At 44.6% G+C, this 14,452-nt stretch overlaps 1 protein-coding gene across 1 annotated transcript in view; it reads left to right on the top strand.

Moving 5' to 3' along the window:
- Positions 1 to 10,511, top strand: part of fasn (fatty acid synthase) — an 88,907-nt gene extending 78,396 nt beyond the window's left edge. Inside the window, exons 38-43 of the mRNA XM_055654173.1 lie at positions 1,335 to 1,523; positions 2,843 to 3,067; positions 4,704 to 4,924; positions 6,521 to 6,619; positions 7,984 to 8,235; positions 8,921 to 10,511. Of these exons, the coding sequence (XP_055510148.1) occupies positions 1,335 to 1,523; positions 2,843 to 3,067; positions 4,704 to 4,924; positions 6,521 to 6,619; positions 7,984 to 8,235; positions 8,921 to 9,058 (1,124 nt within the window). The 3' untranslated portion in view covers positions 9,059 to 10,511. The remainder of the gene's footprint in view (positions 1 to 1,334; positions 1,524 to 2,842; positions 3,068 to 4,703; positions 4,925 to 6,520; positions 6,620 to 7,983; positions 8,236 to 8,920) is intronic.
- Positions 10,512 to 14,452: the final 3,941 nt, after the last annotated feature.

The raw sequence follows: 14,452 nt of genomic DNA, 5'->3' as shown, positions 1-14,452 counted from the left end.
ACAAAATGGTGGAGTAACTCAGCTGGACAGGCAGCATCTCTGGAGAGAAGGAATGCATGACTTATCAGCTCGACCCGAAGCATCACCCATTCCTTCTCTCCAGAGATGCTGCCTGTCCCGCTGAGTTACTCCAGCATCTTGTGTCTATGACCAAATTCTACTATTCCTTATGACCTTATGACATCGGCCATGAGGTAGATTGGAAGATTTGGACTGCACCCTAGTTTATGAGGGGACTGTTCAGATGGGTTGGATTAACCGAGGGGAAGATGCTGTTCAGGAATCTGGATAATCAGAGGCAATGTTTAAGTACACAGTCTGATCTAATTTTGATTCTAATTTGACTGGATACCATTGCAAAACAAAGCTTTTCACTGTACCTCGTGACACCTGACAACAGTAAACAAGCTAAACAAACACGTAGAACCAAGCTTTTAATGAAAAGATTAAACAATAAGCAAGTTATTTATTACTTTTATTAAAGCCTTGGTATGAATGTTTAATGGTGCCTTGTCGCATGTACCTGGGTCCAGTGAAATTCCTCTTTTGCATACAGTTCAGTAAAACTACATAGCCACAATCATACTAAAGTACACGAGTGTAAGAATAGTAGACTATACTGCGCAATACAAGAGATGTTTCCAGCGCTTTTTTGTATGATTCAAGTCCAACGTTGTTACAAATGTCGTGACCTAATGCAGTAACTTGGTTATAAAGAATTTATTACAACCTAAACTTGGGTATTCGAGATGTATCGCGTGGAAACAGACCTTTCGGCCCAACTTGCCCACACCGACCAACATGTCCCATCTACACATCACACCTGCCTGCATTTGGCCCATATCCCTCTAAACCTGTCCTATCCATATACCTGTCTAATTGCCTCTTAAACGTTGCGATAGTCTCTGCCTCAACAACCTCCTCCGGCAGCTCGTTCCATACACCTACTGCCCATTTTGCTTGAAAATGTTACCCCTTTGATTCCTATGACATCTTTTCTCCCGCTTCACCTTAAACCTATGCCTCTGATTCTTGATTTCCCCCACTCTGGGCAGGAGACTCAGTGTGTCTACCCGATCTATTCCGCTCATCATTTTATACACATTCCTCTCACGAGGTCATTGTAGGTTAATAATAACTGACAGTCCAGGCGTGGTACAAGCTCGACAAGTTTTCTCATGCACGTATCTACTCGCTGTTCACATGGACATAACCGTACCTGAAAGCCTGCCGTGTTACACAGCCAATGATTTTGCAACGTGTAACCACAGTTGTTGGTCTTGATCTGTCGAGTGATGATTCTCCTCCTTTGCCCCCCCCCCCCCCCCCCCTAGGTGCACGTGATGTTAACGGTTTGAACCCGGACTCAACTCTCGCTGACCTGGGCCTTGACTCCCTGATGGCTGTGGAAGTACGGCAAACGCTTGAGAGAGACTATGAAATCGTCATGACGATGAGAGAGATCCGGCAACTCACCATCAACAAACTGCGTGAACTGGTGGATAAATCGAGCAGCACAGGAGGTGGGAACTTGAATTTCTCTCTGCTGTTTTAATAAGACTTCACACCCAAGGTGTGGTTGTGATTTTACCTGAAGCGTAGGTGTTGCCAGAATTAGACGTTAAATCAGTTTGGACAGGTTTGCAGATGTCCAAACCCATGGACAGTCACACAATAACATCAGCCAGAATCTAAGATGGATATCTGATCTGTACATCAATGTACGAATGAACTGCAGATGCTGATTTACACTGTGGATAGACACAAAATGCTAGAGTAACTCTGTGGGACCAGCAGCATTTCTGGGGAAAAAAGGAATAGGTGATGTTTCTCCAGAGATGCTGCCTGCCCCGCTGAGATACTCCAGCATTTTATGTCTATCCTTGATCTGTAACCTCAGCTCTGTTTACCTGCTTTGTCTACAAATCCTTTAACACTTACCATCAAGCATTTTGTTAATCCCAGTCTTCACACAGTAAAAAAAAGTCACAGTGACGGAGTAACTCCTTGTATGTCCTTCAAAGAGTCAGTTGTGTTAGAATTGGGACACACTAACTTGCATTTTGCTAGATTCTCAAACAAAACACAAAGTGCTCGAGGAACTCAGCGGGTCAGGCAGCATCTTTGGAGGACATGCAGAGTTAACGTTTCGGGTCTCAACCTGAAACCTCATCTATCTGCTCCTTCCACAGAAGCGGCCTGACCCGCTGAGTTCCTCCTGCACTTAGATTTTTGCTTTTTGACCTCGACTTCACACCTTTTTCCTGGAGAGAGCATTTCAGATTAGCATTATCCCTAGCTCTTTCCATTCTGTGCATATTTGTTATTTTCCCAACATGCCTGGTGCAACCAAAGCTTGAAACCGGCCTGACATCTGAATGGTTGCATGTGAAAGATGGGGGTGGGGTGGGGGGAAGGAAGAGAGAGAAATCTCTCATTTGCACATTGGCCTACCCCTTTATTATGAACGCATTAAAGGTCATAGAACCATACAGCACAGAAGCAGGCCCTTCGGCCCGCCTTGCCGATGCCGGCCATGAATCTAGGGCGCTTTCTTTCCTCCTTTTTTAAAACCAGAATTAACATATGCACTCCATACATTTTTCAAGTTATTGGTTTTGAAATCCAAAGGGGCTGTTTGATGGGTGGTCTCGCAAATCTCCATCTTGCAGTTCCCCATCCCAAAGTACCACCGAATCGACTGATTATTCCACGACAAGTCTAATTTTATTCCAGTTGTAATATTTGAAAATGCTATTATCTTCTGTCATAAATTAAAGTGCCATTTAAAATGCACGTACCCTTGCTCCGGGTAATGAATATGTTCTTATATTTTGTGCAGAGACAAAGCCCGCTCCCCTGACACCCATAGACTCACAGCTGAAAGAGCTGGACCTCGACGTTCTACTTGTCAATCCCGAAGGTTCAACCATCGCCCACCTGAATAACGTGCAGAGCAACGAGAGGCCTCTCTTCTTTGTCCATCCGATCGAGGGGTCGGTTGAAGCGTTTAAGAGTCTCGCGTCCAAAGTCAGCATTCCCTGCTACGGTCTACAGTGCACACAAGGTGAAGACGTGAACAGGCCTTGCGTTTTGTTTTAAACTTCCAAACTTCCTTGGGAATATTCCGCTAAATATATTATCAAAATGTCCTGATTCTAACAAGTGTTTCTACACCTATAGCTACAGTAAAATATATTGGAGACACAAGGAGCTCCTTGTGTCTCCAAATAACGAAAAGCACCGGATAGCGGCCATTTTTTCGGTCCTTGAAGAAAGGTCCTTGAAAACGTTCACCGAGGGCGACCCGCAGAGGTGACAGCGGAACCTCCAGTCGATCCTCGAAGAAAGGGGAACTAAATCCCCATTCATAAAGGAGCTACAGACACTGGAATGTTGAGCATAGAACATTACTGCTGGAGGAACTCAGCGGGTCAGGCAGCGTGTATGGAGGGAAATATTTTGGGTTGGACCCTTCTTCAGATTGACGGAGTAGTGGAGAAAAAGTCCCCTTTTCCAGCTTTCTTCCTGAATTTTGCCTGGCCGGTTGATTACTCCAGCACTTTGTTGTTGTATATATATCTTGTTTGTTATTCCTTTCACACCATTATTTATGATAATTTTAAACAAGATCCGAATACAAAAGTAGCAATGACTAATGGTAAGCACACTTGCAGAAGGCTCCAAACCTCTGCTGAATCTGGCGGAAATACTGAGCCGTGTCACACTGCTAACTATTAGGGCAGCACAGTGGCGCAGCGGTAGAGCGGCTGCCTTACAGCGCCAGAGACCCGGATTTGGCCTAACTATGGGTGCTACCTATACGGAGTTTGTACATCCTCCACGTGACCGTGTGGGTTTTCTCCAGGTGCTCCGGTTTCCTTCCATATTCCAAAGACGTGGCGGTTTCCAGGGTACTTGGCTTCTGTAAATTGTCACTCGTGTGGGCCGAACTGTCCACACTGATCACACTGCAACCAGTTGCATTTTGAGCGTACATAAAAAAAGTTACATGGGAGCTTTTGTCGCTTAAATACATTGTATTTCCGATAGCAGTGTGATGATGATACAGCTGCCCCACTTCCCTGGAGATCACTCTGGTCTAACAGATGTATCTTCCTTTGTTGCAGCAGACTATCTCTGTCAAATTCTCCAATCCTGCCCTCATTCAAAAAGAATAGAGTAGAGGATTAATCAGGTGTACATGATGGAATCAGGCCCTTCGACCCAACTCATTCATGCCCACCAAGATGCCACATCCAAGCGAGTCCCATTTGCCCACGCCTGGCTCCTATCCCTTATACACCTTTCCTATCCATTTACGTGTCCAAACATCTTTTAAACATTGTTATAGTACCTGCCTCAACTATTTCTTCTGGCAGCTCATTCCATTTACCATGTTACTCTGGTTTCTATTACAATTTTCCCCTCTGACCTTAAACCTATGCCCCCTAGTTCTCGAATACCCCAACCCTGGGGGGAAAAGACTGTATTCACCAATACCTATTCCTCATGATTTTATACAGCTTGGGCCCCGAGCAACATCTGGCAACATCCTGGTAAATCTTCTCAATCTTTCCAGCTCTTCCTGATTGTTTTGGGAAATTGGACATTGTGCTGGCAATTTGTGGGGGCAAGACAGATTAATATGTGCCCATTGATGTTTATGTGGATGGATGATAGATGTCTGTGTTTGTTTGCAGCTGCCCCCCTGGACAGTATTCCCAGCCTGGCTTCCTATTATCTTGGCTGCATTAAGCAGGTTCAGCCCGAGGGGCCGTACAGAATCGCTGGTTACTCCTTCGGCGCCTGCGTAGCGTTTGAAATTTGCAACCAGCTCCAAGCAGCGGCCAGCATGCCACGGCCTGTAGACTGCCTCATCCTGCTGGATGGCTCCCACTCGTACGTGGCAGCGTACACACAGGTAACAAACTCTCCAGCTAGGAAGCTACTCTGTGGAACGTAGAACAGTACAACGCGGGTACAGGCCCGTCGGCCAAAATGTCTGTGCCAATCATGATGCCAAGCCCATCTCTGATCTGCCTGCATGAGATCCATGTTCCTCTTTCCCCATATACCCATCCAAAAGTCTCTTAAATGCCACTTTCGTGCCTGCCTCCAGCACCACCCTGGGTGGTAGTTGCAGCTTCAGAGCTTGAATCTCAGCAGATTGGCTCTCTCTCATACCCATCTCTTGCTCTTTACCCTTTTTAACATTTCCAGAAATCCTCCCCATCTGCCAGCTTAAGATTTTGATAAAGGACAAATGGAGGTCATTTTTCTTTTGATTGAATTGAAAGATGCAGCATGGAAACAGGCCCTTTGTCTCAGAGTCCACAGCAACCATCGATCACCCAGTCACAGTAGTTCAATGTTATTCCACTTTCTCATCCACTCCCCCCTACACACTAGAGGCAATTAACCTACAACCCCCGCACGTCTTTGGGATGTGGGAGGAAACCATAGGAAGCCCACATGGTCACAGGAAGAACGTGCAAACTCCACACAGACCACACCCAATGTCAGGATCCAACCTGGGTTTCCGTGAGCTGCATTGTTCCTGCCCCACTTCAGCTGGAGCACGATATTTGTGTTATTAAAAACCACCTGGCAATTGTTTTTAAAAAAAGGTGATTAGGGCTAGAGCGTTTTAGACCCGCAATATTCCTGGCAGATTTATTTTTTAAATGGTTTAAAAATATCGTTTTTAATCGTTTAAATAGCCATGTTTATGTTTGTTACTGCAAGCTAAAAATACAAAAGGCTGTAAGTTACAGTTTTAAATATTTTCATTGCACGTGTTAATTCAAGAGGTTGTTTGTCACTTTCAATGACAACTCGCAGTCAAACTGACAACCTGGGTTAGTGAGCGACAGACAGTGGTACTATAAGGAAAACCCGTGTCTCTTTCCTAGACTCATTTATTTATTTTCTCTTTTTTCCCACCCCAAGATGGCCTTTTATGTTGCTGCTAGTAAATTTCCAAAGTAACTTTTAAATGGTTCCCCAGTTCCCCACCTAAATTACATTATAACCACTTTGGTCCGTGTCATACAAATAGTGTTCCCTGATTCATCGACTGAGTTATATTCCCCGTCTTTCCTTAGCTGAGCGGCCTGCTGTATATCCCCATCTTCTGCAGTACGTCCCACTTCACTTTTCTTTTGGTGTAGATCTGTTCTTTACCCCATTGTTTATCTGTCGTGCTGCTTCTTCACAGATCCTAATTGAAGGGGGTCATTTGAGCCTCTTAACTAATGATGGAGAATGCTCTGCTCATTTCTCATGAAAATACCTTCTTTCAGTATTAGAATTGTAAAAACTAACAAGGTCTTAGCCCACTTCATGAATGGAAGTAGCTTCACCGGCCAGGTCAAAAAAAGTTTCCATAATTTAAAAACTACTTATTATTTGACCCCCTCCAATGAAATCTTACAAAGAAATATCGACTCCTAGAAATTTTGACCCTGCTGACTGCTCCAAAATCAGCGCTAACATTCCTCTTTCCGTGTACTTCCAGAGTTACAAAGCAAAGCTGACCACTGGCAATGATGCTGAAGCAGAAACCAAAGCAATGTGTGCATTTGTCGGACAGTTCACCAATGCAGAGCACAACAAGGTAAGCTCAGTGAAACCGGCCAGGAAAATAAGATTAATAAATCGTTCATGAATTCAACCATGAGGACAAAAAACATCTTCACCGCGATTCCAGCATGAAGGCCATCTGGTTACATCTGGTCATTGGTATCTAAACAAGGGGAGAAAAGGCCTCCTATTAAAGATGCGGAAATGATTACAACTTAATTACGATATTCCCTCGAGTTTGGCTAGCATTTTCTTAAGTTCTAGGAGAAGAATTAGCCCATTATGTTTACTTGCCCATTTTATCATGGCTGATCTATCTTTCCCTCTCAACCCCATTCTCCTGCCTTCTCCCCCTAATGCCTGACATTTTGTTTTTAAATTGGTGCCATAAACAAAGTGGATCAAATTTTCAGCAATGGTTTTATTGTAATAAATTTGGCCATGAACTAAGCACCATATGTTTAGAAGTTGTATGTATGGCAGGGATGCTCCTGCTATCTGCAGGGTTGAAGAACAGTGGAAGTAGGTAGAAGTTGTGTGGAGGTCCTAGGAAAGGGATCCCTCGGCGTAACTGATTGTACCCTGTCCATGGTGACACTGAAACATTCAAAATTGTTGGGTTAAAACACACAATGCTGGAGGAAGAACTCGGTGGATCAGGCAGCATCTGTGGAGAGAATGGACAGACGATGTTTCGGGTGGTACACAAAAATGCTGGAGAAACTCAGCGGGTGCAGCAGCATTTATGGAGCGAGGGAACTAGGCAACATTTTGGGCCGAAACCCTTCTTCAGACTGATGGGGGGTGGGGGGGGGGTGGGGAGAAGAAAGGAAAAAGGAGGAGGAGGAGGAGCCCGAGGGCTGAGGGAAAGCTAGAAAGAGGACAGCAAGGCTAACAGAATTGTGAGAATTCAATGTTCATGCCACCAGGATGCAGACTCCCCAAGCGGAATATGAGGTTCGGTGTTGCTCACTCTGGCCATGGAGGAGGCCCAGAACAGAGAGGTCGGATACAGAATGGGAGGGGGAGTTGAAGTACTGAGCCACTGGGAGGTCAGGTTGGTTAATGCGGACCGAGCTGAGGTGTTCGGCGAAACGATCGCCAAGCCTACGCTTGGTCTCACCGATGTAGATCAGCTGACATCTAGAGCAGCGGATGCAATAGATGAGGTTGGAGGAGATGCAGGTGAACCTCTGTCGCACCTGGAACGACTGCTTGGGTCCTTGAATGGAGTTGAGGGGGGAGGTAAAGCGTTTTGGGTGGGACCCTTCAGACCAAAGAAAGATTCCAACCTGCTTCTCATTGAACTACTGAATCACTCCCACATGGGAGTTTCTGTGCAACTATGTGTGATGCAGTTGGTGGAGCATTAACTGTTTGACATTTGGCTTTCCACAGCTCTTCGAGAAGTTGCTGCCCCTGGAGAACTTGCAAGCAAGAGTCGATGCGGTGGTCGATATGATCACCACAAACCACAAGGGCATTAACCGTAACACACTCAGCTTTGCAGCTACTGCCTTCTACTACAAGCTTAAAGCAGCAGATGAGTATGTCCCTGCATCAAAGTTTGGTGGTAATATCACCCTGCTGCGAGCAAAGATGACCCATGAGTTGCAGGAGGGTCTGGGTGGAGATTACCAGCTTTCACAGGTGAGACAATGGCAACTGTTGGACACCATTTTCTATCTGTCTCCCTTTCTTTCTCCCTGCCTTTCTTTTCTCTTTTTCTTTATTTCCTTTCTTTACTTTTTTCCTATTTCTTTCTGTCTTCAAGTTCAAGTTCACATTTATTGCCACATGCACCAATTAAGGTAACAGTGGAATTTGATTTGCCATGCAGCCACACTATCAAAAAGAGCACAATACACGATAGAATGTAACATGAACATCCACCACAGTGGTATCAACATTCTTCACTGTGGTGGAAGGCAATAACGTTCAGTCAGTCCTCCTCCTTTGTTCATCCGTGGTCGGGGCCATGAACCCTCCGCAGTCACCGCTGCGGACGGCCCGATGTACAGGCCCTCTCGTCGTGATGCACGAAATTCCGACATCGGGACGGGTGGACGCTTGGAGGTCCCGAAACAGCCGCTTCCTTCCTTTCTCTCTCTCGCTCTCTCTCGCTCCATCCTATCCTCCTGCGTCCGAGCTTGCTGAGCCTCTCCCTGTAGCTCAGTCCTGGCAACGTCCTCATGAATCTTCTCTGCACCCTTACAATGGGTCAGTTGCAAGTTCCCGCCAGTCTGACTCTTCCTCTCACCCCACCGCCGTTTCCTCTCCCGTATCTCTGTGGGGAAACGAGATGAATGTGATCGATTGTTCCACTCTTGCACAGGTCTGTGATGGGAAGGTCCTAATTCACGTCATCGAAGGAGACCACTGGACTTTCCTGAAGGGAGCGTCGGTGGATTCTGTTGTCAGCATCATCCACAATACCCTGACCGAGCCTCGCGTGGCTGCACGGGAAGGCTGAGCGACGGGACCGACCCCCTGTCAGCCCAACAGTGGCTTCCGCTGCCTGCCTGAATAGACTGTACAGCTGCCGATTCCTTTCACAAATTTCTGCAAAAGCTGTAATTTTGTGTGGCTTAGTTGAAACTCCAAGCAGTAAATATAGTGCTTAATAGAAACACTGGAACGTGGCTGGACCAAAATGGACAAAGACGAAACTCTGACTGACCTATTTCTGAGATGTTCTTTATCTGTGAGGAAATGGAAACCAATGATGCTTCAGGTTTCAATTTGTCCAGTGGGATAGCTCGTTAAACAATAATGTAACGTGGAAACTGTCACAAGCATGACCCATTCCTCTGTATTTTTTATGGAAGTAATGTTTACAGTTTGGGGGAAAAATTATAAATTGTGTTTTGTCTGTGGAATAAAATAAAGGTTGAGTTTTTTTTCAGTGTGAAGGTTGGCATTAAAATACAGTAAGGCTACAAACCAGAATGATCTGGAATAATTAGTTGTCCATGATTGCAAATGTGAATGTAATGAGTGCAGGACTTGGGACTTCTCATCCGTTCGTCTTGCTTGTCTGGATTGGAGAAAGCTTCTGTTCGGAACAAGCGGTAACTGAGGCTATTCATTCTGATCAAACGGAAGTTGCCAATGCTGTCCCTTTACAACAGAAACTGGCATCTGTAGCAAATCCCATTTCTCCGACTCAACAGCACTGTAGGCCAAGGGAGGTTTTAAAGGCTGGAAATTGCAAACCATGTAAGCCAGCCAAAAATGTTTCACTGAAACAAGTGCTGCTGCCATGAAACAATTAGCCTGTGCAAAGCAGAACGACCACAGCTATAAGGAAGAAAGCAGAAAACACTTCCTCCTATTTTCACACACTTACCCTCTCAAACTCCTCATTTAGCACCCTGCCCCTGCAAGTTATTTTCTGACTGCTCCACAACTCATTGGGTGATTAGCGGATATTTATGAAGCGCTGTCTGTCTAACCCACTGATTGTGCAGTAAACCCCTCTGCCAAAGTAAGCTTGCACAAAGGTGCCTCTAATTCTAGACCAGGAACGGAGCATTTCACATGGACAGTGACTGAATCCCAATAGTACGTCCGTTATAAATGGAGCTATTTGGCATGCATTGGGTGCATGTGTTGTCAGGGCCAATTTTCTCCCCGCAGAACATAGTTGAGATAATTCTTAAAAAGGTCAAACATATAGAGCGACTCTATGGATCATGCTTTCTCAGCTAATGTGACAATTAGTGTGACATGGAGGGGACAAAACTTTCTGTGCATTTATGGACATTGGCCAGTCCTGCTGTTCGAACAGTCATGTGCAAAAGTCATTGAATTTGTTTCTTGTATCTTGTGGCTTACTATATTTTTTCTTTGTTTTGTGAAACAGCTATTCTGGGCCATGTTCATGTCTTGTATTTTATGTTTTAATAAAAATCAATATCTGAAAATTGCGTACATTTTATTTTTCTAGAACAGAGGTGGGTTGTAGGAGTATCTTAGTTAGCTAAATCAGAGTATTCAGCCTCTGCCTATAGGTTAACTACCATTGACTACTGAAATGAATGTAAATTAAATTTGACTAATTATTAATTTTTATTCAAGCAAAGAATACTGTAGTTTTAACAAGTATTCTAGGTAAGGCGTTGCAATTTGTATTATCAACCATCAAATAAAACCAGTTCACTTCAATTTAAACTACTGTTGCAGATTTTAGCCAGCCATCTATGTTTCTTCCTTTTGATCAGATTTAATTGTATTTTTTGTAATGATTTTCTGAACAACACCATGTCCCAACATTGGTCAGATTTACTGCAATTTGTAAAATAACCATGTCACCAGCCTGAAATTTAGACTCAACTTGTGAGAGTTCTTACCCATGTACATAAAGCCATGTACAAGGCTAACTTAAGCCTTCAGGAAGTTGAACTCCAAAGTGTATAGAATGGAACTTTTTGCCACTTTCATTTCACTGCACATCTCGTATGTGTATGTGATAAATAAACTTGACTTGACTTGACTTTTTTTCAACGACTTTATGCCTAGAAGTTGGAGATGGAACAAACTTGCATCACTTTCAAAACTACTTGAGATTGTTACATTTAGTACAGCCAGGGAAAGTGACAATTTAAAATATATAAACAGGCTCCCACAACTTGATGATGATTAAATAAAACAGAATTCCAAGGGGAAAATACTTTAGTTTTGGAAGTCTGAAGTAAAGACAGAAATACTCAGCAGCTCAGTCTGCAAACTGAAGCAGCAGAAAAACAAGTAGTGCTGGAGGGACGGTGCGGGTCAGGTAGCATCTGTGAAGAAAATGGACAGATGACGTTTTTGGCTAGGACCCATCTTAAGACTCTGAGACTGAGATTCTAGAGTCTAAAGAAGGGTCCTGACCCAAAAAACGTCATCGGTTCATCCCCTCCGCATATGCTGGCTGACCTGACGAGTTCCGCCAGCACTTTGCGTCTTGCTCAAGATTCCAGCTTCTGCAGTTTCTTGTATTTCCATAATCCCTTTGGCGTTTCTTTATATCTTGACAACTTGCTCTCTTACCTGTCTGCAGCATCAAAAAAAGGTTTGTTCCTTTGTCCATTTTTTAAATTTATTATAAACTATGAAAAGTTGAGGTTCCTGCATCAATCCCTCATTTATTATTTTGCAACCTTCTCCAAAGATGGGGAAGCTTGCACAATAGTAACCCAATACATCAATCATCTCCGATGTCCTATCTGTACTATGTGGATGACTCAATTGTAATCATGTATTGTCTTTCTGCTGACTGGTTAGCTCGAAACAAAAGCTTTTCACTGTACCTTGGTACATGAGACAATAAACTAAACGTAGACTCAACTCCTGAGCCACCCTACAACTGGGTCCATGAGGACCTGAAGTCTTGTCAGTCCACAGCTCTAACACATCCCCTGGTGACTTTAGTTCTGATTTCTTCGCTTCTGGCAAAGTGAGAATAATGGATTTACTCTTTGTGTACAATGGGAAACTCCAATCTAGAATGGAAAGGTAGTTGCAATGACAAATTCAAAGTTCTCACAGGATGGCACCTGGGAACAGTAAACTCTGGAAACAACCAAAGAACTAAACACAAAGTGCTGGAGGAACTCAATGGGTCAGACAGCATCTGTGGATGGAATGGACAAACGTTTCGGTTCGGGACCCTTCTTCAGACTGATTGCCAATTAGATAGATATAGATATGCCATTTATTGTCACTATACATGTACAATGAAATTAAAAGCTGCTCGTACTCAGTGCATACATATAATTTAGTACAAAAAACAAGAAACAGAAAAACAAAAACAGAAGGGAGAAGGGGGGGGGGATAGGTGCACAATTCTGCGGCGCTATATACATATATACAGATGGAAGTCTGGGTGTTGGGCTGTGAAGTCAGTGCATGTGTGAATTTGAATTAAGAGTAGTTATAATTTTCGGAAAGCAACTATTCCTGAGTCTATTTGTCCTGGATTTGATGCACCTATAGCGCCTTCCAGAGGGCAGCAGGTCGAACAGTCCAAACGCAGGATGGGAGCTGTCTTTGATGATATTCTTTGTCCTGCTAAGGCAGCTGGAGGTGTAGATATCCATCAGGGAGGGGAGAGGGCAACCAATGATCTTCTGCGCTGTCCTAGTTACCCTCTGAAGCCTCTCCCTGTCTGCCATGGTGCAGCTGCCATACCATGCTGTAATGCAGTATGTCAGCAGATGGATGAGCGGTAGAAGGTCAGCAGCAGGTTAGAGTCCAGGTTGTGCTTCCTGAGGACCCTCAGGAAGTGTAGCCGCTGCTGAGCCTTCTTGATGACCGCTGTCGTGTTGTCTGTCCAGGAGATATCAGCAGCGATATGGACGCCGAGAAACCGGAAGGTGTTGACCCTCTCCACACACTCGCCGTTGATGTGTAGGGGGGTGAAGAAGGGTTCCGAGTGAAGAAGGGTTCTGACTCGGAATGAAAACTGTCCATTCCTTCCATTAGTGCTGCAGTGTTATTATGGGGAAATTGGATTAACTGGGAAAGTAGTGTAATGGGAACTATCTGGGATTAGGGTTATAAATTTGTAGTGTAAAGGGAATTGACACAAAAAATGACCCATTTTTAAAGTGCAAAACAGTGTTGTAAGACAGTAAATGCTGCATTCTGCATCACAATCTCTTGGAAACGGACCTGTCCATCATGAGAGGTGCCTGCTGTGCCCAGGGGAGTGTGGGAGAGGAGGGAGGCAGGGAAGGGGGTGAGCTCGAGAGCAAAGAAGAAGGGACTGTCAGGGAGAAAAGGAGAGGGGTGGTGGTGGTGGAACCATACTTAATTGATCTTTGGATAGGCACTTGGATTATGGAGGGATATGGATTGTGTGCAGGCAGATCAGAGTTGGTCTTGGCATCATAGTCGGCACAGACATTGTGGGCCGAAAAGGCCTGTCCTGTCTGTACTGTCCCATGTTCATCAGTGATCTTCTTTTGTGTGGCGGGCACAGCCTAAAGTTGTTGGATAACTTGTTCTATTTGATCATCAGTTTGTGCACATCAAGTTGATTGCATTAGTCAAAACAGGGCGGACCACGTGAAGGTTGCAATCTTCCACCCCTTCGTCAGTGATGGCTGGCAGTCTATGTACTTCATTGATAAAAATTGTTGGAGAAACAATGGACCATCAAGTACCATTGAGCGTGTGCAGCAGCGAAGGAAATAGGAATAGGCAACGTTTCGGGCCCGAAACATTGCCTATTTCCTTCGCTCCATAGATGCTGCTGCACCTGCTGAGTTTCTCCGGCATTTTTGTCTACCTTCGATTTTCCAGCATCTGCAGTTCAATTTCAAGTGAGTTTATTGTCATAGGACAATGACATTCTTGCTTTGCTTCAGCACAGAACATAGGAGGCATTGACTACAAAACAGATAAGTGTGTCCATATACCATGATATAAATATACACACACATGAATAAATAAACTTCTTAAACAGTTCCTTCTTAAATACTTCATTGACATCTGCTTTCACAAGAAACATCCTCCATTCTCCAGGAGGGGAGGGGGGTTATTTTGGAGAGCTGTAGCAAGGAAGTGCAGGAGGCTGATCAGGCAACAGAGAGTGGTGAATCTCTGGAACTCTCTGCCACAGAGGGTAGTTGAGGCCAGTTCATTGGCTATATTTAAGGGGGAGTTAGATGTGGCCCTTGTGGCTAAAGGGGATCAGAGCGTATGGAGAGAAGGCAGGTACGGGATACTGAGTTGGATGATCAGCCATGATCATATTGAATGGCGGTGCAGGCTCGAAGGGCCGAATGGCCTACTCCTGCACCTAATTTCTATGTTTCTATGTTTCTAAGGGTGAGGTTCACATCTGCAGGCGCTGCCTCCCTCGCCGATGCCGGGCGCG

The sequence above is a fragment of the Leucoraja erinacea genome, chromosome 23, assembly GCF_028641065.1.
Source record: "Leucoraja erinacea ecotype New England chromosome 23, Leri_hhj_1, whole genome shotgun sequence".
Classification (NCBI taxonomy): domain Eukaryota; kingdom Metazoa; phylum Chordata; class Chondrichthyes; order Rajiformes; family Rajidae; genus Leucoraja; species Leucoraja erinaceus.
This window is presented reverse-complemented; position numbering and strand designations above follow the sequence as displayed.